At 39.0% G+C, this 25,025-nt stretch overlaps 1 protein-coding gene across 3 annotated transcripts in view; it reads left to right on the forward strand.

Moving 5' to 3' along the window:
- The window catches only part of ABCA6 (ATP binding cassette subfamily A member 6), a 54,755-nt gene extending 30,618 nt beyond the window's left edge, over positions 1 to 24,137 (forward strand). For all 3 annotated transcript variants that reach the window (XM_045837156.1, XM_045837158.1, XM_045837157.1), the window contains 18 exons: positions 1,020 to 1,157; positions 3,552 to 3,659; positions 4,575 to 4,748; positions 4,972 to 5,085; positions 9,538 to 9,657; positions 11,151 to 11,225; positions 12,717 to 12,808; positions 13,502 to 13,622; positions 15,079 to 15,196; positions 16,481 to 16,572; positions 16,821 to 16,999; positions 17,402 to 17,477; positions 17,557 to 17,651; positions 18,589 to 18,708; positions 18,905 to 19,045; positions 20,388 to 20,467; positions 22,241 to 22,296; positions 22,397 to 24,137. In XM_045837156.1, the coding sequence (XP_045693112.1) occupies positions 1,020 to 1,157; positions 3,552 to 3,659; positions 4,575 to 4,748; positions 4,972 to 5,085; positions 9,538 to 9,657; positions 11,151 to 11,225; positions 12,717 to 12,808; positions 13,502 to 13,622; positions 15,079 to 15,196; positions 16,481 to 16,572; positions 16,821 to 16,999; positions 17,402 to 17,477; positions 17,557 to 17,651; positions 18,589 to 18,708; positions 18,905 to 19,045; positions 20,388 to 20,467; positions 22,241 to 22,296; positions 22,397 to 22,498 (2,001 nt within the window). In that variant the 3' untranslated portion in view covers positions 22,499 to 24,137. The remainder of the gene's footprint in view (positions 1 to 1,019; positions 1,158 to 3,551; positions 3,660 to 4,574; positions 4,749 to 4,971; positions 5,086 to 9,537; positions 9,658 to 11,150; positions 11,226 to 12,716; positions 12,809 to 13,501; positions 13,623 to 15,078; positions 15,197 to 16,480; positions 16,573 to 16,820; positions 17,000 to 17,401; positions 17,478 to 17,556; positions 17,652 to 18,588; positions 18,709 to 18,904; positions 19,046 to 20,387; positions 20,468 to 22,240; positions 22,297 to 22,396) is intronic.
- The last annotated feature ends 888 nt before the right edge of the window (positions 24,138 to 25,025 follow it).

Consider the following 25,025-nt stretch of genomic DNA (forward strand, 5'->3'; position numbering starts at 1 on the left):
AGCTGAATATAATTGCATCATTCAAACCCAATGAAATATTAGGACTTAAACTTACCATCCAAGATAATTATGAATTAAAGGTATCCTATGCAATGGCTAACTAACCAAACTGGCTTTTTGTAGTTGAAAAAATACATTAAATACTATCATAGCCACTGAAGTCTCTGAGAAAATTTTTTTCAGCCTACTCTCTTAACATGTTTCCATTTGGGTGAAGACTATAAGCAATAGAGATCTTTACAGGAAGAAAACTATTGAAAATACATCCTAATCATAAGTAGACTCTGAATCTTACTTGCATTGGAAGTAAGGGAGTTCAATTCAGTGAAGCTACCTCTTTATTTCTTGCCACAAGGAGAAAAAAAGCAAAAGCCTTTGAAGATGTACCATTGACTTCGGTTCTACCTAAACTAAGTGCATCATTAAAAAAAATGTAACCTCAATGTGGGCAACGACATCGCTTGGCAGATGCTTTGCTTGTTACTTACCCAACACGTTTATTACAGGAACTTTTGGTAGTATTTAAACAATATCGAGCCTCTTTTTCATAAACATGAAGAACATAGACATTGTCCTTGGAAGTGTAAAAATGCTTCATCGGCAGTGTAGCTCGAATGTTTTGTGAACCCCATGCTTACTTCGTATCCAGAAACACAGGGTTTCTGTGCTTGCTCATTGCAGACCGACAGGATCTCTTCATCAGGGCCACTTTTAAATTCCATCAGCTGAAATTCCTTATGAGCACAAGGAGGACAAAACAATCTAAAATTAGTAATACTGATAAAATTTCATACTGCTGATTGTGCTAGGGCCTAATATACATCATCCCCTTTAAACTGCATAACAACCTGTTTATCACACACACCTTGTCACGGGCGAGGATGTGCCGCTCCAAAAAGGCAGGGGGCTTTGAAGATGGCCACACAGCTAGAAGATGGCACTGTTGAGATTTTATGTACAAACCCTTTTCTTTGCTCTTCATTTAGAATTAACATCATCTCATTTGTGTCTATTTAAAGGATTATAGATTTTCAGCTTTATGCAATACCAAGAGACGTCACTGTTTTCCTATTCTTATGAGTATTATCAGCAACGGGCTGCTTCGCATGTTTAACCATACGCAACAGATTCGAACTGCCAGAGGCCCATATCCCTTTGTAAGTATTGGCTTCACTCCTTCTGAACAATGAGGAATTTGACAAGCCACCTATATGCTCCCTCTTCAGCTTTTAAATATTTGTAATTTATTTCCATCCCCCCTCCAAATTAATTTTGTCCTTATATTTTCAGCAGATTATTGTCTAACGGAGCATAATTTTTCCCTTTACTATGATAATCAGAGAATTCTCATGGGGGGATTTTTCTCCATATTGTGTCATAGTCTCCCAGAAAATCTTCTGAAAAGACACGTGCTTGATTGTAGGAATGTACTGGAGAGAGAATGAGACTGTGTGTGTGTGTGTGTGTGTGTGTGTGTGTGTGTGTTTATATGCTGAACTGGAAGTCAGGAACACATATAACCCTGTTTTAGAATCTCATAAATCTTACATAATATGTTGGTGGATCCTTCTTTGACTAAATTAGTAGACTGACTGATTTGAAGGACAGTCTACCAGTTCTTGGGCTATATGCTTTCTGATAACCCCTTCACCTACCCAGTTGCTCTGCATTGTGGGGGTGTCTGCCACACACAGGCTGCGTTTTCAGGGTTCTTTGTCAGCTGGCCCTAGTGTGGCTTGGCAACTGGAAGCAGTGCTTTTAGCCAGGACAGCAGAAGGATCTCGTACCCTGGCCTTCAGTGACATCACTTTCTTCCTTTGTCCCTCCACCCCGGACGTGACAGCAGCTTCTTGGGTCATCATCCTTGGCTTCTCTGCTCTTTCCTCCCATATAACCACTGCAGGATTAATTTCACTCTATTTGAAGTACTCAAGGTGGTTATGGTTTTCTGGTTAGAGCCCCATGGATGCCCCAGAGGGATCTCTCAAAGCTGACTTCAGCTGTTTCTGACCAGAACGTTGGGAGAGAAATAAACAGGACTAGAAATGGAGCCTCCAAAAGGGAAGCCCATTTTGTAACAAAGGGGTCAAATTCAGTTTTGGATTCACTGCATCTGTGGTTCTGGGGGTACACAGAGAAGCACATGGATGGACTATACCTGAGAGGTCAGCAGGCAACATAATCCTCTGGCAGTCAAAGCCACCACTGTCCCTGAAAGCAGGGAAAGTTCAAGAGTGGTGGTATCTGAAGGGAAGTCTCCAGAAGGTGGAACCAGCTGACAGCACAAAGAGATACACATTACTCCCTCTTTGTCCTCATGTTGGTTCAAGATTAAAATGAACGGAGGCTCCATGGCTACACTCTTAGCCTCCCCAGTGGCAGAAACAATTCTTCTTTCAGCCATTCTTATGAAGACAGTAATACGTTTTCCCACCTGCTGGAAAATTTCTAGGTACAGCCCCCAAAGCCTTACAGAAAACTTGAGAATTGTGGGATGATTTTGAGGTAGGCTACCACCCAAGAGGCAGTTCCGTACCCCGCCTGAGCATAAGCCCAGCCTCAGGCAGACACTGACTCAGGGGCAGTGATTTAAAGCGCAGCTCCGGGAAGACAGGCTCAGTGGCATCGAGTTTTCGTTTTAGGTCTGTGCCTCAGAGCACAGCCAGCTGGCTGCCGTAGTTCCCACGTGTCCATCAACTAGGTTTACTGAGAAACACCTGCTGCTGAAGCTTGACTAATCTGTTTCCCTAGGACCAGAATTCCTTAATTATTATTTTTTTGTATTGTGGTAAAAAAAAACCCATGGAACATGAAATTTACCATCCTAACCATTTTTAAGTGTACAGTTCACTGGTGTTAAGTATATTCACATTGTCGCGGAAACAGGCCTCCAGAACTTTTTCATCTTGTGCAACTAAAACGCTATATCCATTAAATAAAAACTTCTCATTACTCCTTCCCCTGGACCCTGGCAATCATCATTTTACTTTCTGTTTTTATGAAATGTGACTACTTTTGATACCTCATAAGAGGACAAGTGTATAGTATTTGTCTTTTTGTAATTGGCTTTCCCCTGGGATAACATCCTCAAACTTCATTCATGTGGCAGCATGGGCCAGGATTTTCTTTTCTTTTTTTTTTTTTCTCAAGGCTGAACAGTATCCTACTGTATGTACACAGTACATTTTGTTTATCCATTCATCTGTCCATGGTCATTGGGTCACTTCCCCCTCTTGGGTGCTATGAATAGTGCTGCTATGAAATGTGTGGGCAGAGATACCTTTTAGGTACTGCTTTCAATTCTTTTTCATATTTACCCTGAAGTGGGTCCTGGGTTATTTTATATTCCCCGCTTTTGTTCTAAGAGTTTCAACCTTATGCTTCATAATCAGAAGTTACCTACCTCCACTGCCATGCATAGATGTTGATGAACTAGACACACTTTTAATTTGATTTTCCCATATTTTGAACAGCATATTCATTGTGGTTATTAGTATTTGTGTAATTTTTTAAAAATGCTCACTAGCTTAATGTGCATCTCATATTTGCAGAGTTTCGTAGTGACCTACACTGGGCTGCCAGAAGCCTCCTTCTTCTTATTTTCCTTCGTGAGCTGTATCTCCCCTTACTTGGCCATGAGCAGCGTCGGCGATTACAAAGTAAGAGATGGGGAAGGGAAAAAAAAGAAACTTTAGGGAGCTTAACACTTGTGTTTTAAATGCTATTTGTCCAAAATGTTGTCCTGTGAGAAAAACACTTAAGCATATGTTTAATTTAGATAATGTAGTTAAGCATTATTTCTAGCAAGTCAGAAATTTACTTCTAAAAACATGAAATACTTGTGGATGCAAACAACAGGGTGGTGATGGTTGGGGGAGGGGCGGGGGGAGGTGGAAGAAGGTATAAGAGGGATAAATGGTAGTGGAAAAATACGATAAAAATTGAAACCACAAAATGCTTTTTATTTCAAAATTAACAGAATAAGTACAATAATTTTACAGGGATTCAAGTTAAACATTACAAGGGGAATATTATAAAACTTTCAACTATATTATTTCTTAACTACAAAGAAGAAATCATAGATGCTGAAAAAGACCAGATTTAAGACTTGAGTCCCTTTTTTACTGTGGGGAATACAATTTTTCCTTATGTTGGTATTTGGTTACACCCATTATCCAAGTCAAACAGTTCAGTGAGATTTAGGTGAGTCATCCTTCATAATACTGAGCCAGCAACCCTCCCAAAGCGTGTTTACATAACGGAGAACTGATTGTCCTTCAGGCCACAAATGATATTTCTTTTGAAAGAGATTCACTCCTTGATCATTATTAAATCTGCTTTTTATTTATTATGCATAAGTTAAAGTGGTGTTGTGAATCAAACCTATAAAATGAATTAATATCCATTTTCAAAAGTCACTTTAATGAAATTAGCAAATTTCCATTAAAGAGTATGTGCCTAATTAAAATTATTAGAAAATTTAAAAGTATTCGATTAGATTATATTTAACATGTCTTCCAATGGGTTTGTTTTTGGATTTGGACTTTAACCAGATCTCTGTGTTTCTTCATCAGAAGAGAGCTAAGGCCCAGCTTTGGGTTTCAGGCCTCTATCCTTCTGCCTACTGGTGTGGACAGGCCCTGGTGGATACCAGCATCTTCGTTTTTATTCTTCTTGTAATGTATGTAATTTTTTACACAACATACCTAGCACAAGTTTTTTTTGACACTCGAATTGTGTTCGGTTTGGTAAGTAACACCCTACACAGAGATTGTCTTATAATCTAATTCATGATAAATATTAACATTTGATATTTGATATAATCAAGACATTTTCATTTTAATTTTGTCCTAAACTAAAACAAAAAAAATGCAAAGTGCATGTTCAATAGAATGTTTTAAAATATTTATAATTTAAATTTTCCTTCAACATTTTATTTTTTGACTTTGGTATTATTTATCCTATCTTTAGGTTACAATTACATTTGGTTATGCGGCTTCTCTCATCTTGTTCACATATGTGATATCATTTATTTTTGGCAAGCGGAGAAAAAACAGTGGCTTTTGGTCATTTTGCTTCTATATTGTAAGTATACAGACAAACATACAAATAGAGAGAAATAGAGTTCTATTTTAAACTTTCAGTGTAACAGTAAATATATTTATTTTTTCCCTGAACAATGGGAAAAGTAATACCTTAAAATGACACCATAGAAAGAAGAAAGAACATAATATGTTGCTGATTCAATAGTGTTCCTGAAGAATTCACGTACAACCCCTTGACTAAAGTTCATGGAATATTTTATGGGAAATCTGAAGCTCAAAGTGCTGCTGTTGAGTTTATGAGTCCTTCAGCATACAGGGCTTCCTTGCAACACTAGAACAAAAATTGACCTAATAACATTGAACAATATAATCCATTTCTACAATCTTAAAGAAAGTGTCTTTTAACCTCAGATGCTAGTAATTTTAGAGATTGGAGATGTTTCTGTGCCTACAACAGTATACTTGTTCATGAGTATGAATAAAAGATGACTGAAAGTCCAAGATTACTGAAAACTGGGACGGAGATATTTACCAAGACTCTGGATACCCAGAGTGCCTACTCCCAGAAATTCAGGTGCATTTTAGCTGGTACTCTCACCTGGTGGTTGAACATCTGGCTTGCAAACACAGCTCCCAACTCTTGGAGTTGAAGTCCTGAAACCACCAGAGGAAGCCAGCCAGAGGCCATCTGCTAAGAAAACACATGTGCCAGCACCCGCTCACTTCTGTAGGAAGTTAGCCTTAGACTGCCCTGGTTAGCAGATAGCTGTTGGCCTATCCCTTCTGATTTGGCTTCTCCAGACTTTATTTCCTGGTATTCAGCAGGTCGTATCTCTTACTGCCCCACTTATCACCATCAGGACAACCCAATACAAGTTTAGACATTACAGAAAGACTTATAGAGATGCCTCACTTAGAAAACTGGCTTTGAAGCCGGTATTACAATCTGGTGCGCCAAAAGTCTTCCTCTCACCCTTTGCATGAGAACTTTCATTCAGTCAAATTCTTATTGCCTGTGCCCAATGTAAACCCAGGCGCTGGGTATGCAGTACAGATGTCAGTAGAAGAGGGCCTAATAGTTGATTTCAGTTGGCACTCTTGTATATGTCCAGCAAAATGTTAACAAAGAATTTGTGTCCATACTTTGTGTTTTCTAGTAGTTTCAGTTCTGAATGAGGTCTTTTTCAGAGCTGATGTTCAAGCAATTTCAGGGTTATTTGCTAATATGAGTGTTGATGGTCCATTACTGCCAGCCTAATGGAGGCTAGAAGTATCCCCATGAGTTCCCTCATAGACACTCATTGAGCTTCTTTCCCTTGATTCCTAAATAATCAGCAGAAGGTCATGGCTCCTTTTACTTTGTCTCTCCCATTCTTGTGTTGGTTCTCCTTAAATAGAAGCCATTCTAGACTGAGACAAATAGAAGTCTACTAGAATGTATTTTTGCTTTGTGCCAAGTGAAAAATCAGCCCCTGGTTCACCTTATACTCACAATTCTCCCTGGTTTGTATAGATTCAACAATATCTCAGATAGGGGACCGTTTGGCCTCAAAGGTAGAACCATACCTCATCAGCCCCTTCTCCTTCAGCTTTCAGCGGGAAAGCCAAGCAGGGACAGAGTTCTTCTTGGGGATGCAGGCTCTGGAGTGAGGTCTGGAGGTGGAAAAAATGTCCAGGTTCTAGGAATCCAAAGTGCATCAGTTCTACAGAACATGACTTACCTTCCAGAACTTGAAACAAAACAGTCTTCAAGAACAATAGCTTTCATCTCTTGGTTTAGAGAGTAGAGACCATTTCTCCTAATACTTTATATATATATAACAAAGAGTGGAAGTCTAATGAGGGCTAATTTACCTCAATATATGGTAGATGGCAGAATGGAGCCTGCATTATCAGATAATGAGTTCCTCTTGCATAATTCCTTAGCTGTAAGAGCATACATGAGTTAAAGCAATAGGACTTTGTTATTTCTGGGAAAGTCACAATAAAGCAGAACACCTTTTCCATCAGGTTTGTGGACAAATGTGATCATTAAGATGTTCTCACTGTGGTGGCACAAACCATAGCAAGTAAAGGACCACATCAGAGAATCAAACATGTGACTCTGAAACACTATGTTTTTCACATTGAAATATAATTGTATCTATCTGTGATTGAATACTATTTTTCTTTTGCTGCTACTATTTTTGAATTATTGTGTATTAAAATAAGGTGGTATTGCAGAGGCAAAGTAAATTTTTTAAAATAAAATTTTTTGTTTAAAAATTTAAAAAATTGCTTCAGTGTTATATATAGTATAGTACGTGTTTATAATTTCTGGTTTTTACTTTTTGATATTTATTTATTTTACACTACTTGTCTACTTATTTCATTTTTATACCATTGAAAAGAAACTATATTTTTATGGAATATTGGGATATCAGATTAGAAAAAAAATTCAAGATTACCTATGATAATTCCCCTCATTTTTAAGAGTGAAAATAATTAAGTAACTTATTTAAGGTCACACAAAAACTAGTGACAGACTTAGGAACAAAACAGGTCTCAGACCTTATGTCATTCCTCACCTCAAAAAATAAGAGATGGTAGCATGGTCCACGATACTGACGTGAAGTTGTGTTGTCCCACATCTGGACTTTAGTAGGCTGAACTATACATCCTCACGGAGACTCAAGCCATTTGCAACATCTTTATGCCTGCTAAAAAGAATTTATAATTTCATTCAAAATATGTATTAAGGGTAGGTACTGTGATAATTGATCTTTCATCATGCAGTTAGTGTAAGTTTCAATCATGCCAATCTTAGGACTGAGGTGATTTTTTATCACTCACAGGATCAATTTTAAAAAGGCATCACTTGCTGATGGTCAGTGCAGTTGTCATTTGTGATCTTATGTATACTCGGAAGGACAGTATAGGCAATGTTTCCCCATCACTGAGTGAAGCCACAGTCAACAGTTAATTTGTTTCTAAAGTCCAGTGGACTCCTGTACCCCCCAAGGGTGTGGCACTTCATGGGCATCTTAGGCCCTTGTTTAATAAGGAAGCATCCTGCCGGCCCATATTTCAGCCTAGTGGTAGAGGTATAGTAACACATCTTAGCACACTGGTCCATGGAGTGTTTCCTTTGGTGCATTTCTGCATCTTCTCTTGTTCCAGTGGGTAAAAAGGAAGAAGAAAAAGAATCACAAAAGTATAAACTTGGAGGCCTAGTAGAATAAATGGAGTCAGCTAGGTGGACTAAAGGACTCAGTTATCAAAAACAAGGAGATAGGAAAAAATACAAAACTGTGATGTCATGGAAACTAAGAGAAGAGAAGTATGTAAATATGGACAGTTGTGCAATACCTTTGCAGAGAGATTGTGGAGGTGGTGAAATGAGAAAAGTCTTTTGTACTTGCCATCTAAAATGTTTATCGTGCTCTTCCTGAATACTTGATGATGTTATTTGTTTTTCCCAATTGTCTTTCATATGTCATATTCCCCCAAAACTTTAACTTCCCCTAAGAGCAACATTCCCTTTTATGTAACAATTCTTCAAAATAGTATAGTTTTCTAACATACAGACTTAGCAATCACAGTTGCCCAGAGTTTTGAATTCCAGCTCTGTCGCTCACTAACTGTGTTGTCTTGAGGGTGTTGTTTAATGTCTCTGGACCCTAGATTCCCCATATATAAAGTAATAGATAATGTGCACCATTATGTGACAGAGCTGTGAGGATTAAAGTGCACAATGCATGCTAAATTCTTAATGCCTAGCATTTGTGTAGTAGTCGATGAACTTACTAGTTTTAAAACGTACTAGTTTTAGTGTAATTAATACATTGATAAGGCCCAGCAGTGTCTTAATAAAGTGCTCAAAACATACTTAGTGACTGGTAAACTGATCCTTAAAACAGGAAATTAAATTATTTTCAACTCCACCCTAACATATCCCAGTAATCTAAAAGAAAATCAGTCCATTACAATCAAAATGCACAATCTCAGAAAAATCATTTATTTGGAATGAGCACTTAATGGAGCAGATGTGGCAATCAGAAAACTTCAGTCTAGGTGGGAGGCAGTATGGATTTTTTTGTAAGGTCAAATATATTCAGGGTTCAGCAGAAGTAACACCTCCTTGAGTGTGGTTGGTAGGGTAATAATGTGGGTGTAATGATTTATAGTTTTAATTTGAACATTTCACCTAAAATGTCCTATGCTGTGCTTGAGTGTGATATTGTCATGTTACAGAATTACATGATTATAATTTTTTAATAAATGATTTTATGATTAAAAAAAGAGGTGTTATTTGTGCTGGTCCCAGTATTCTCATTATCAAAAGCTTCTCCTTTCCCTTTTCCTTCTGAAAGGGGTTTATCTACATGTGGGAAAATTCTAATACATAGGACAAGAACACCTACATATTTTCTCAAACGTTTTCTAAATGTTTTCTCAAATGTGAATGGACTGAATATGTTTGACATGCAATATATTTCAACTTGCCTTGTAGAGCTCAATCACCATGCTAGAAATCCTTCTGTTCAGAGACTTATACTTACCCGGTACAGTCTGGGGTATGATATTTATTCCCCAATTCGTTTTGGATGGATTTATAGCTTTTGTGATAGAGGTAAGAAATATTATCAACTGTGTCACTAATTTTGATTATGCAACCTATTAAAATGCTTTGCCCAAATCTACAAAGATGGGGTGTAGGCTACTGGTTTTCTGGGGCCTGGGTGGGAATTGGGAGCAACAGGAAATGCGTATGATGGAAATGTTCTTAAGTGAAAATGTGGTGTTGCTCTCACAAGTCTGTAAATTTACTAAAAATCCTTCAACTGCACACTTAAAATAAGTGCATTTTATGGTGTGAAAATTTATCCTCAATAATGCTACTAAAAAGAGCTTTGCCATGTGTACTTTGTAAAACTTAATTAGCTTGTTCAAAACTAGTGCCAGATGGAAAAATGTTGCCCAGGCTAATGGGTATTCATGATCCATTGTGAGGAATACACTCAGGTACAATATGATTCATTCATTCAAAATATATGTTAAACCCTATTCTATGTTAGGCACTGTGCTAGTAATTGGGGACATCTGATGGACAAGATAGCACAGACCTACCTTTCAAGGAGCTTAGTGGAGGCAAAGGCCAACCTCAAAGTAGTCAGTGCAAAGCACTAAAAGGTTGAAAAGGAGAAGGGCAGAGTTTCAAGTGCAGCTGATATGCTCTGGAGAGTCTAATGAAAAGCAATGTTTAAACACAGTCCTGAAGAATAAGAATTAATGGGACAGTGGGGCAGTAGGTTTGCATGTTCTGTAGAGGGAAGCAATGGCATTGAAGAAGGAAACACCAGGAAGCACTAAATACTCTGAATGTGATTCAAATGGAAAGAAATGTACAATGAGATTAGCAGAAGAGCAAAGTCAAGAACATACTGTTGGGGGCCCTGCATCATCTTGCATGAAGCAGCTTTAAACAAAGGAGAGAGGGCTTCCCCAAGTTTGTGTTCTTGAGAATCTGAAAAAGCCTTCCATCTATAAAAACACATTTCTGTTGACTGAACAACATCTGAAATTCTGAATTGAAAATTTATTCCTTTGTAAAGCATTTTTTCTCCTAAAATAGAAGTCGACCTGCAAAGTGAAATAGATTACCTTAGACCTGTCACACATTATTTAGGAGTAGTGAGTCACTTGTTGAATGCATTCATTGATAAAGAAAGAATCACACAATGGGACTAACTATTATGGTGGAAACAGTCATCATTGGGGTGGGAAAGAACCCTGAAAAGACTGGCGATGGCTCTGTAGGACAAACACTGTTGATGCTTCCAATTTATCATGGTGAAGTTGTCTCTCTTATGCTTTCAGTTGCTTTTCAGCAAACATTAAACTAAAATATTAAAGGAAAAAGAGGGATTGGAAAAGATAAACATAGAGACATTCAGAGTTGAGTAGGGGGTCCCCTCCCGTCTCAGAAGGGAATTGCTTGTCACCAGTTCACATAAGGGACTCAAGCTTAAGGAAAGTATTCAATATGTGAAATTCCATATTATTTAAATAGAGATTGTAAAGCTGATGACTTTTCATTTAGCCATTTATTTTTTGCCTTTGCAGAGAATCTTTGCTCAACAAGGAAATGGAGACCAACATTACATTCTGAGTGGAACTGATTTACTAATATGCCTAATAGTAAGAAGGTTTTTCTAACCCACCACCTATTTTTTGAGGGGGGGAGTTATCATTTACTATAATAACTATTTGGTCTTGTTAGAAGTGTGCCAGCTTTAAAGGTGTTTTAGTCTTAGAATAAGCAATTACATTCCAACATGATTCTCAACCCTAGAGTTACTTTTTATATGCATGAATGGATGATATAAATCCAGAATTCAATGTGAAATTATCTTTCATGTTTATTTATTCTGTATACAGCCCCCTCCAAATTTGAGAGAGTTTGTCAAAAATACAGATCAAATATGCCCTGCCTGGGTGGTTCAGTTGGTAGGAGCATCATCCTGTACACCAAAAGGCTGTGGGTTCAATTCCCAGTTAGGACACATTCCCAGGTTGAGGGCTCGATCCTTGGTTGGGACATATATGGGAGGCAAAACCAATATTTCTCTCTCTCTCCCTCTCTCTCTAAAATCAGTAAAAAACATATCATCAGGTAAGGATTTAAAAACATACAGATGAAGCATAACTTAAATTCTTTGAATTAGAGGCAAAAAAGCAAAAGCTAAATAATTAAAATGAAAGGGAGAAAATGACAATGTTGATATATTTAGACTGAAGGAAGCTGCTATCTTTGAATACAATGCATCAATACTTCTTCAGGCACAGGAGCAAATACAGAGAGAAGTCCCTCCCCTCATGGAGTTTATTTTTTGGTAAAAGAAGACAGACAATAAACTAAATAGATACTATATACCATGTCAGGTGGGTGGCCAGGAGAGGGCTGGGTGAGAAATAATCAGAGGAAGGCAGGAAGCAAGCTGTAGAGATAGCTTGGGGAGGAGCATCCCAGTAAGAGGGGACAAGAGTCACCGTAGCTTGTTCCCAGGTCAAGAAGGAGGCCTGTCTGGTTGTGGCAGAGTGACCAAAGAGGAGAGTGGTCCCAGAGAAGGTCAGAAGTAATAGGGTGACGTGCAGGCAGATAGAGGGGGTGACACAGAGTATTCTTGGTCACTCTGAGGATTTTGACTTGACTTTGAGTAACTGAGGAGTCATTGGTGAGTTTCCAGCAAAGTGCTGGGTCAGGACATGTTTTAAGAGGAGCTCTAGTGGCTGTGTTGAGAATAGATGTTTGGAGCAAGGGAAGAAGAGGGAGACCAGGGAGAAAGGTGTTGTGATATCGTTATATATTTCTTCTTTTTGTAATAATGAGAAATGACAACAACCTGGGCCTGGGTGGGAACAGCACAAATACAGGTGAGAAGTGGTTGGGTTCTGGATAATTCTGAAGGCGAAACAGAATTTGCTGGCAGACTGAATGCAGGTTGTGACAAGAAAGGGATCAGGCCCCACTAAGCCCAACTGTCACTGTGTAGCTGGCCATCTCCCCTGATTTGTAAGATGATCCACATCCATTTTACCTGAACACAAAAGGCCACCAATTTAAGTCAAATGTCTAAATAATATTGTTGAGTGACAAGCCTGCATATAACTCTTTCTCTTTGCTCCTAGCCTTACTTTCAGGTTTTGCTATTCATTTTTGTTCTAAGACGACTTGAAATAAAGTATGGGCAGAAAACAATGCGAAGGGATCCTGTTTTCAGGTCAGGCAAAGCTTCATTTCCTACTTAATATTGCATTTGAATATTCCTAGTAGTGACTGTACTATCAGCCTGCTGATGCAGACTTTTCTTTACAATGTGGACAGCATGCTGATTTTCATGACAGTCAGGGGATTGCTGGCTTCCTGCTGAGACACAGGGCTCCCAGGCAGAGTTCCGACACTAACCAGCTGAGGGAAGCTTTCAGTGTCTCAAAGATTGAATGAGCACTCCAGTGTGTCATTCTGCAATCCGAGATGGCTACACATCCCTGAACAGAAGAGATGGGGTGGAATTGGTTGAACAACCTAGTTTCGAGAGCTACACCAGTGGGGGGACTCCAGAAAGGGTGAACAATAAAAGATACTAAGGCAATCGCTGGGTCAATTACATGGGCTCAGAGTAAACAGGAAATATGGGTGACCTGATTTTTAAAGAAGCAGTAACACTTGCCAGCAAATTGGAAAATGTCAAGGATACTAACTAAAAGAATGGGAGACCACACTGCAAAAGGGATTCTGGCTACCAGGGTGGGGATTTAGGGCAGATGCAAAGGCAGCGTTGAGGGGGCCGTCAGCAGCAGCAGCTGACTGAAAGAAAGAAAGGGAGAATGGTAAAATCACCAGGGGGCTGATTTTTGATCCACCTTTGACAACGAGAAAGATTGCATGGCATGCATTTTCATGTTCTCCACAGAATTTCCCCCCAGAGAAGAGAGGCCCAACCATATGCAGAGGAACCTGACGATGAAGATGAAGATGTTCAAGCAGAAAGAAGAAGGACAGCGGCCGCCCTGACCACTTCAGACTTAGAGGAGGTAGACAAGCAAGGGGCGAAGTGCATGTTAATGGAACTATCTGAGAACTATCAATACCAGACGCTGATGTGGTGATTTTCATTTTGAAAAGTGGGCCTTTGGTGCATTTCCATAATTCTTTAATATGCAAGCACTTCTCTGGGGTGTCCTGGTAGCTCTAAGAAGCACACAGAACACAATGGCTGTCTTCCCCTTTTGAGAAAAAAATGGACTTTGATCATTAGAGCTATAATTTCAAAACCAGAAATTTCATGAGTTGCGGAATTTATGTGAGTGAAATCTGTTACAAAATCCTAAATAGAGATTGGAATTTTAAGGGTTATTCTTTTCTTTGACTTACATGTTGTGATATTCCCATGAGTGAGACACTTCTGTTCTGGGAAGGCAATGAGCCAGATTTCCTAAAATTATGCTGTTTTGCTCCATTCATTTAGGAGCAAGAAACATTAGTGAGTGTATGTTACATTTGAAATGAGCAATGGGATTACCCTCATCTCAAAAGACAATTTGGTTCATGACATAAGGCATGAAGGGTTCCAATAGGGAGAATATAGGAACATAAAGTCTCTGAAGTTTAAGAGGGAAATCAATTGTTGTTGCGCGTGGGTCACCGGCCAGCAGTGACCACGGAACGCTGTGGATGGCTCGACGATAAACACGCGAGAAAAAACAACACATGCACAGAGACAGACTAGTTTCTGTGGGGAAGTAGGGACAGAATGGCCACCCCCCTAGTGGGGAGCGCGCTGATTTACCGTCCATACCTGCTTTTATTAGGCTCATTTTGCATAATAATTCAGGTAAAGTATAGTACTCATTAGGGGGAAGTAAGGAACTATAGAAAACAAAGAACTCTGCCGGTCTATTGAGTTGGGGTCAAAGAGCTGTAAGACTGAGGAACAAAACTAACTTCCTCCTAAGACCCTTCTCATTCAACTGAGAGCATTCTAAACAAAGGAGGTTTCACAGTAATTTACATATTCTTTCTTAGGCCTGATCACCCCGGGAAATCCGCACTTCTCAGTACCGAGCTGTACCACCCTGTCATTGTTTCAGGCTTAGGTGGAGCAAGGGAACTAAGGCAACTGAGAGATAAGGAGATTTTCTCCCAGACGATGAGAACTCAGGCTATGTCAAAGCCGAGGAGCGAGGGTCCATCACCCCCTTTTGCTGCAGCCCCCCAAGTCCTTCTTTTGGGGGGGCCTCCCAAAGTGATTGTGCCTGTCTTAGGTCGTTCCCCCGTGGGGAATCTTACCCGTCTTTGGCTAACTGACCAAGCTTTTGGGGGTTCAGTCATGAATAAAGCAGCAGAAGCAGCATTCCTGCCAGGGAGATAAGCTTTTGTCTCCTTGCTGGCTCACGGTTCCAAGGGTGTTCCCTTAGCTTTAGCCTAGGCGGGGGTTTCAGCCTCTGATACCAGTCAGGGCGGTTCCCAACAAATTGTCATCTATTCCAGAAACCCGTCATAATCGCCAGCTGTCTGCACAAAAAATATGCAGGCCAGAAGAAAAACTGCTTTTCTAAGAGGAAGAAGAAAGTAGCAACAAGAAATATCTCCTTCTGTGTTAAAAAAGGTTTGGAACAGCCACTTTTTTACTCATAATTATTTTTAGAAATGCACACTGAACACCTGTGTCGTAGGCTCCACTATTCCTGCTGAAGCATTCATTCATTCATTCATTCATTTAACATACATTTTTTTAATGTCCCAGGGACTGTTTTGGCTTCCAAAAATGTAATTATGAACTAAATAAGCAAGTTCCTGTCTGCATGGATTTTACATCCTAAGAGGGGTCAATAAACAGAAATGACTTATCAAGAAAAGTCTCAAAGATTACATAAGGAAGTTCTATGTGGAACATTCATTCATGTGTGTGAAATGATATGTGTGACCTGGGTCTGCCTTCATGCAGGGTCAGGGAAGACCTTCCTTCAGCAGTAACTAAGCCACCCGATGAGAAGGTGTCTGCTAAGGGACATGAAGAGATAAGATCTCCCCAGATGGAGGAAACAGCAGAGCAGGGACTCAGACCTGGGGATGCCTTGGGAAGGGTTGAGGCACACCCAGAGAGGCCAGAGGCTGCAGCAGCAGGGGGAAGGGATGCAGCTTTGTGAAATATGGCAGAGTTCAAATATTCTATCAAGTTATTAAAATGCTACCGGAGGATTTTAAGACAGTGTTTTGGCACAATTTAACTTATGTTTTGAAAAAAACCACACATACTGGCTATTGCTTGTTTATAAATTTGGGTTGTGGACAAGTCAAGAGACTTTTATGTGAGCTCAGATGATAGATGGCTTGAACACAGGTAGTGGAACTGGGGATGGAGACGATGCCCCCACTTCTTAAGTTTAGGAGTCACTTACCCATGGAGTCAGCACATCACCCATCTGCTACAGTAGACAATTGGGGCCTTTTTTCACTAAAAAAAAATAAAGAAAAAGAAAGGAAGGAAAGAAGGAAGGAAGGAAGGAAGGAGAGAGAAAGAAAGGAAGAAAGAGAAAGAAAGAAGTATTGGCATAATACTTCTGAATTGGCAAATTCATAAGCTTTTCACCAATACTTTCTATAATTATAGGAGTAAAAGACATGTTTTGGTGGGTTGCATATGTGTTATAAATTTCAAAATGATACTGAGGGGTTATCAGATAAGGTTATTATTAAAGTCCATGTCTGTGAGTCCTTTTTCCTTTTTGCTCAGTACCTCCACCCCCTTGCAGGAGGTAGGAGTATGAGGAAACTAAATGGTAATGGGAAAAAGATGCAGTAAAATAAAAAATAAGGTAATTAAAGAAAAACAGTTTTATGTTAATCAGTATGTCACTTCCGGTATTGATCACTAGTGATTCTCTTTCAGGTGAAATATTGGGGTTGCTAGGACCCAATGGTGCTGGCAAAAGCTCGTCTGTTAGAATGGTGTCTGGGGTCACGGACCCAACAGCTGGCAAGGTAGTAAAAAATGAAGAACAGTTCCCGTTCCCAGAAGAGAAATTTCATGATAAATATACATTATATCTTTGTATGGCTATGCTTTTAGTCATGTAAAAAGTTTTAATAATAAATGCCTAAAGTAATTTCTATATTTCTGTGATGCTCAAAAAAATGTAGACATATATTAACTATATGCCAGTTTCTTGAGTTATTACATGATCAGAGAAAAGGCTACTCATATTTCTAAAACCAGTTTCCTTTCTTAGGTGGAACTGAGAGGATATAGTTCAGTTGGGAGGCATCAAGGAGATGGCACGGTCAAGTTCCTGGGGTACTGCCCTCAGGATGATGTGCTATGGCCCAACCTGACCATGAGGCAACACCTGGAGGTGTTCGCTGTGGTGAAAGGGCTCAGGAAGGTGGATGCCGCAGTCGCCATCACAAGGTACAGAGACAGTCATGTGGTTTCTTTGTGTGGAAAGGCAGGGAAGCTATGTATTGATGATGAATTCACTACTAAAGAATGTGGAGTAGAACTGACACCTCCACTTTTTCAGAGAGTGTCAGTGGTAAAGCAGGGAAGAAGGGCAAGCGCTGTTTTTGGCAAGTGAATGCTCCATCATCCATTTGAGTTCCAAATACAGAATTCAACTCACTCTCTAAAAATTTTTATGAGATGAAAAATCTTTCATGTCCCATAATAAACTGTGATTTTCCCTTGGTCCTTGGAGTTAGAGTTTTGAGAATAATAGCACCCAGCTTTCCTCCAAGGCTGTTCTTCCTCCACGTGATGGCATTTTCCCTGAATCCTCTCTCCATCTGACATTCTCTTCCTGTTTCCCATCAGATTGGTGGGTACATTCAAAATGCACAAACTGCTGAATGTCCCAGTGCAGAAGTTAACAGCAGGAGCCACTAGAAAGGTATGTGAGGTGTGATGATGTTCTGAGGGTGGGACATGGTGGTAGAAGCAGCAACTAGGGGTGTTTCTCTGCATTTCAGTTGGGTTTTGTGCTGAGCATCCTAGGAAATTCTCCTATCCTGCTTCTGGATGAACCATGTACAGGCATGGATCCTACAGGACAGCAGCAAATGTGGTGAGAATTATCCCCCTCAGAGCCAGAAGAATAAATCTTGTATAAAAGATGCATTTTTAAACTGACCTAAGAAAATCAAATCCACTGGTTCCCAGTTTGGTAAAGACAATCCACATTAGTAAGATAACAAATATTTAACAGATTCTCTAATGTTGTATCATATTCATGTGGCATTTACGTGTAAAAAAATCAAAACAAAAACTCCAAGGATTTTGTTGGAGTTTTAAGTATTGCAATTTGCAGTATATTTTAATCTTGTCTTTTAATTATTGAGATGTCTATAACTGTTTCCTTAGAAACTATTAAGTTAGTGATATAATTTCCCCATTTCTCTTTCCCCCTTTTATCTAATCTGCCAAATTTGTGTAACTTTTCTTAATTTTTAAATTCTTTTTAGTTTCCTATCTAAGTTTTCCTGGTTTTCATTTTAGACTAATAAAATTTTCCAGTCCTGTTTCATATTTGTGACTGCTCAACTTTTAAAAAGAGCTTCGTCAAGGCAAATGCAAAGAGAATCATGTATGAACCCATTCTATTCATCACCCAGTTTCAACAGTTACCCGTAGAAGGTCAATGTTTCTTCACCTATAGCTTCTCCTACTTTCTTTCTCCACTTGCCAATTATTTTGAAGCAAACATTAGGTGTGGCATGTCCTTTATTTATAAATATTTCAGTTAGTTTCTACAGAAGACATGGAGTTTTTTTTTTAACTTAACCAGAATACCATTACCGCCCCTAAAAATATTTAGAACTTTTCTTTATGTTATAAAAACCCTAGTCAGTAGTCCCATTTCCATTTTTTTAAAAAAAAAATAGGATCTAAATATGATTCATAAACTGTATTTTGCCTGTAAAATTTCCCCTTCATCTCTTTTTTTCCCTATGCTCTTTGTTTTAATGGTGTTGATTTTTTTTTTTTTTTTTGGCTTACTTCAGGCAGATGATCCAGGCAGCCATTAAGAACACAGAGAAGGGAGCCCTCCTGACCACTCATTACCTGGCTGAGGCCGAGGCCATTTGTGACCGCATCGCCATCATGGTGTCCGGAAGGTTGAGGTGGGTGTCTTTCCATAGCTTTCACTTGACCCCCAAAACGATATTGCCTGTGAAAAGGGGACATTCCCCATGAGAAGCTGGAGTTCTTTTCAGCTCCCTCAGTGATGCCCTTTCCCTTACCTTTGAAATTTAAGGCTAATGTAAAAAAGTTTCAGGGGCAATATTTATTCCAGCATGTTTTCCCTCTTGCCCTTAGATGCATTGGCTCCATCCAATACCTGAAAAGCAAACTTTGCAAGGATTACATTCTAGAACTAAAAGTGAAGGAAATTTCTCAAGAGGCTTTGGTCCACACTGAGATTCTGAAGCTTTTCCCACAGGCGGCTCGGCAGGAAAGGTAAAAGCTTTGATTTTGAAGAAACCTGTTGGCTTTACTCACTTGATGGTTCTTTTTTTAATTAGTGGAACTTCAGGGTGATTTGACCTCATAGTGAAAGTCAGGGACCTCAATCAAAAACTGACTTGTTGAGTCTTGCAGATTATGAGATTTGGGAGTTACCTAGGAAACTGTGCCCCCTAAGGAATCCTGGGAACACAGCTTTCTGCATCTCCTCTGCCATCCAAGGCTGAACCCCTTCTCTGGAGGGGGCTTGAAAAAACTGGGGAGAAGGAATTCCTGAGGTCTCAAACCCACACAGGACTGCAGTCAGGCCCATGGTGCCCTTCTCAGACCTCCCTGTAAACACTTATAATTTAAAAGACATGACTATTTAGGGTGAATCCCCTTCATAGAGAACAAACAGCAACTGAGAGAATCAAGGAATATTCTTTTAATGGACTTTTCATGCCTCAAAGTGGAGACTAGAAAGGGGTGTGTTTGTGTGTGTGTGTTATTGATGAAGGGGCAAGGAGGTGGAGCAGAAACTGAATTTGAAAGTCCTTGGAGAGGTAAGTACTCCAAAGAAGCAGAACATAACTGCTGTTTCCATCTTAACACAGTGAATATACTCTCTGAGGCACATGCCAGGGCACGTAACGATCCTATTCTCAGACCTCTGGTGTCACAAATCTGAGAAACAGTTTTGATGTAGGTGAAAAGACCAAAAGTGGTAAGGCTGGAAGAGCAGCGCCTGGGAGGAAGAAGGCCGGTCCTGGAAGTCTGGGCAGCTGTCAGGCTCCCAGAGAGCAGCACACTTCTGTTTGGGAGAGAACGGAGAATGGGGCATGGGGCTCGCAGCTGGAAGTCGCATGTGGACCCGTGATGCCCAACATCAGTCCTGGCTCTTCTCCCCTCAGAGGTCAGGGACGTTGTTAAAGCCTTTGGACTTCCTCCCCTCTTATGTCCCTCTTTCCCAACCTCATATCTCTCTTTTCTTAGCTTTCTGGTGATAAGGATAAAGTATTCGGTTGAGACGAATTCCAGCCTAATTTGAAGTAACTAATTCTGAATTAGTTCAGAATACCTGTGTTCAACAAGAAAAAGGGTGGCGTAAACCAAGCACGAGTATAATTATGCTGGATCTTTTCTGGGAGAACTGTCTCCAAGGGCCAGCTACCAAACCCATTTTAAGAAACATCTATTGATAAATTATTTTATCTATTTCATATGTGAGCTTCATTAACTTCTATTATTTTTATTTCAAAAAAGAAATTGCTGAAAATATCAAGATTTATTTGAATGGTCATTTCAAATGACTCCTTGAAACTCAAGGTGAAATATGACATTTTCCCATTCCCAGGTATCCCACCTTCTTGACCTATAAACTGCCCATGGTGAATGTTCACCCTCTGTCTCAGGCCTTTCACAAATTAGAAGCAGGTAAGAATGACCATTTTTAAAATAAAACTTTTGAAAAATTAATTCAGACTTAGATAAGATTTTAGTAGGAGATAATTATGTAATACATTTTGAAAAATAGGTCCTGTAGGGTATGATTTCAAGAATTCTAATAGTACATAATGGTGAGATTTACCCCAGTTTTGGTTAATCTGAGTCTCTGGCAAGAGGTTTATTTCCAGTGCAGATGGAAGCTGCAGAAGACATCCAGTCGTGCTTGACTGGTTTTAATGTGACCTCCTGGCGTTAACCTCAGAAAGCCCTTTACTCCAGGCTGCTTTGCTTACATGTATAAATCCATTCACACCAAATGTGCTGAGTTACTACTTCATTCCTCATGCTTTTCACCCTTAGTTGATGCCCTCGCTTTATATTTCATCAGTAAAATAAAGGCAACAGAAAACTCACCTGTGTCTGTGCTACGTGTTCTGTCTCCTGCTGGGGATGAATGAACCGTCTGTGTCTCCAGCTCAGGCCATCCCCTGTGAGGTGCCTAACTCCTCCTGCCACTTGAAATTGTCTGTTTTCTCTCTTCATCATCCTTTTTCCACTTTTTGCTGGATCATTCCTGAAAACAAACCATCATGGTGTAATTTCTGAGCACAGCATGGTGGCAAAGAGCTCCGTCTCTGGCACCGGGATCTCTGGGCTCCCATCCCAGCTCTGCTGCTTACTCACTGGGAGACACAGAACAAAGACGCATAGTCTCCTCATGTCTGGATGGCCCATCTCTAAAATGAGAGAGACCAACGCCGCCCTCTTGGCAGGGTTGTCAAGAGGATTAAATGAGCTCATTGGTAAAGCGCCTAGCACAGTGCCCAGCTCATCAACAGTGCCTGACATAACATTAACCTCTGGTTTGCTCCTCCCTGAGTTCCTAGTTCTTCCTAAATGCTACCGGACATGCATAGTCCTGCATTGCTAATCCTTCTTTCTGGAGTTCTACTTCCTAAATCTCCAGACTGCTTCTTCACTTCTTTCAGGTTTCTGCCCAATTATTACTGAGGCCTTTCCTAACCCTCCTGTAAGAACAGTAAACACCACTTCCCATTTCCTTTACTCGATTTACTTTTTTCTCCATAGTAGCAATTATTTACTTTATTATATGCAGAAATTAATATATTTATTGTATATTGCTTATTTATTTAGTGCCCATAGTCTTACTAGAATGCAAGCTACACAAAGGCAGGGGTTTTTGTTTTTACCTGTTTTATTTACAGCTCTGTCCCAGGCACCTAAGGGTGGCTCCCACACATACAAGATTCTCAGTGTGTAAATGGTGCACTGTGAACCCATGAATATATAAATCTGGTGACCCCTCTCATGCAGATTTGCTGGTGGGGAAGCCCAGCACAGAGCCTGTACAGCATATGAACTGGTCAAAGCAAAATTCCACAAAAGTATTATGTCCTTTTAAAGACAATAGAAGGGGATTGAAATCTTCCTCTTGTGTGAGAATATATCAGTCAATTGTGCAGTTCCTCAAGGAACTTATATATCTCCACAAGACACACAGAATAAGTAATAAAACACATATTATCAAAAGTAATGTGAGAAAATTTTAATATCAAGATCAGTTCAACGTGTATTTATATTCTCTCTGTGTTTTCATTATTTCATTCTTTCACCAAACATTTGTTTATTCAGCTCTATATTCCATTTATATGAACAATTTGTATTTTCATCTTGTGTGGCTGTAATAGAATTATTGGAAATAAATTTTAAGCCTCTACTACCAGTTTCTTTTTTCCCCAGTGAAACATAATTTTAACCTGGAAGAATACAGCCTGTCTCAGTGCACACTGGAAAAGGTGAGTCGACATTGATGGTTCTGTGCCATTGTTCCTGTTTGTTGGGAAGACAATCGACAACTTGATCATTCTTTTCCCTCCTTGTTTCCTTCTTCATCAGGCAATTTTAGAGCTTTTTGAGGAGCAGGGTGTGGGCGATTGTGATGAAGAGGTGGACACAACCATGCGGTGGAAACTCCTCTCTCATTCAGACAACCTGTAAAACTTGAAGCCGGGTCATTCCTTGTTGATGCCCTATAATCTTATGTTTATGTAAAAATTTGCAATTTGTATAATTTTAGAAGTTGTTAACATTGATATTAGGTGTGTTTTGTATGTTTGGTTAATAAACAAATACATTTTAAAATTATTCTTCCTTTCAAACTTAGGGATGGTAGAAAATCTGTGATAAAAGCCACAAAAAGTGTGAATGAGGTTCTCTGAAGAGCCAGGCACTGGGTGTGAGGAAATAAAACCACAAACTTGGAATTTTGTGAAGCATGACTCTTTTGAAATAATGATGTTTACTACAACTCTTGTTGAAATATGTGAGGGATGTAGTCAATAGCCAGAGGTGCTGTGATTGCTACACGCCAGATTGTGATAATACCAAGTTTCTGAGTTTGTTTTTAATACCCAAATATAACCCAAGAGCCTTTCTCTGAAACCTTTTCAGAAAAAAAAAACCTTTGTTTGGAAGTTCACAGAGTCAAGAGACCCTTAGCTCCTAAATGAACAAGCCTCTGCATTGGAAAAGCTGTTCAACTATACTCTTTAAAAATAATGAGAATCACAGCAGCATTTATTCAGATTTAAAAACTTTTTGAATAATATATTAAATTCTTATGATTTTGGGAGGGCTGATTTCCTTCCTTACCTCATCAGTAGTTTTCTGTTTATTTACTGCTATTTAAAAATAACTTCATCCTATATAAATACATGCACGTATGTGTGTATCCACACATACATATCTTTTGTATTACTCAATTTTTAAGAAAAATTTGTGTCAGCTTTACCTATTTTTTTCCTTTAACAATAGCATATTCATTTTGAATATCACTAGAAAAAATTTTGAAAATGAAGCAGTATTTCTGCTGCTTTTTCTGGTGATATGTTATATAACTTAAAGAAATTGTTATGCCCACTGAAGAAAATTTGTATAATAGGGAAAAACATAGAAAGTTGGATAAGAGAATCACTACAATTTCTTCATACCAAAAAAACCCAATGATTTTCTCTTTTCTTTAGTGCATTCTTTATATGTTGGAATCATAATAGTGCATATAATTTCCTAATTAGGGATATATACATATTTGCTAATATAACATTGAAATTGTTTTAGTTTACTTTTTAAATTATAGTGGGATTGAGCTTCATATGTTTGCATTTTATTTTGTATTCATTGTATTTTTTTCATTTTTGTGCTTTAATCTTTTTCTTATCTATTTTATAAGCTTTTAATATAATTAAATATTTCATCTGTATATTTCTACATGTATCATATTATGTCTGGAACATTATATTCCTAAAATTATGATGAATGAGCTTTAGTTTATTGTTTATTTAGGAGCCTTAAGTATCCTATAAAAGTAAATTGATATTATAGTGAGAGTTGAATGTATTTAAATTTTTTCTAAACTCAATCAATAAATTCACCTGTTTTGTTCAAATGTATAAGACCACAGTGTATATAACCATTTCACATGACAATATAATGAAATTTTTGCTTGGATTCTTTATAAATTATAAATCTTATCAACTGTTATAGAAATAAGTTTACAAAGTACTGGATAACCAATGCCAGATATAGTATGAATGTTTTAAAATATTAAACTGGGCATAGTATGCTAAAACTATAATAATATGGTTGTTTTTGAAACTATTAACTTGGGTTTTTATTAGGATTATGTCCTAAGAGCAGATGAGTGGATACAAAAAGAGGTCAGAATAAAACAAAAGAAAGGAGTTTAAAAACAAAAAGAAGGAAGAGTTACGCCACCTCTAACTCTACTATAGACAACAGATACGGTGCTAGCTTTGTCCTCTATTTTCCTTAATAGCCCTCTATACAAGGCTGACCACTGGGAACTGCATCGCCAACTTCTGCTTTGATGGCTGGCTTCCAGTTGGGACTGCCCAGTCCAATAGGAAGTAGCAACAAGAAATGTAAGGGTAGAAGAGAGAAGTCAGAATATTTCTTCCCTTGTCCCCTCTTTTGGTACCAAATCTCTGTCAACTGGTGTAACTTTCCAAGCCTGTAGTCTTTGCCCTCCTCCAATTACACCTGCCTGCTCCTGGCCCTTTAATACTGAGTGTCCACACTGAGCCTCCAGCAATTTATCAAAATTGCATTTGAGTATTTGTTTCTACCAATTAATGGTTCTGGTGACTTTTCCACATAAGCTGCTCTTGGCTTTGGTTCTCTGTGGCCACTTATGTGAAAGAACTTCATGAAAAAGAATATACAAGAATTATCTATCTATCCCCAGTTCCTTACACAGAGCTCCTAAAATCCTTGTAATTTTACGAGCAATGGAAGCATCTGACCACAGAGCTCCCAAATCTCTTGGAATTTCCTGGGTGATAGGGATGTCTTTTGTTCTAATGAGGGAACTATGGTGGGCTCTTGAACCAGGGCTTGTCATCAGAGAACCAAGCCACGATTACAAACTTGGTACTTTTACCCTGACCTTCCATTCTCTGGAGATGGGAGATGGTTTTAAAGTTGAGTTAATAGCCCATCACGCCTA

This window comes from Phyllostomus hastatus, unplaced genomic scaffold (assembly GCF_019186645.2).
Source record: "Phyllostomus hastatus isolate PE091 unplaced genomic scaffold, TTU_PhHast_1.1 phas_contig_210, whole genome shotgun sequence".
Classification (NCBI taxonomy): Eukaryota; Metazoa; Chordata; class Mammalia; order Chiroptera; family Phyllostomidae; genus Phyllostomus; species Phyllostomus hastatus.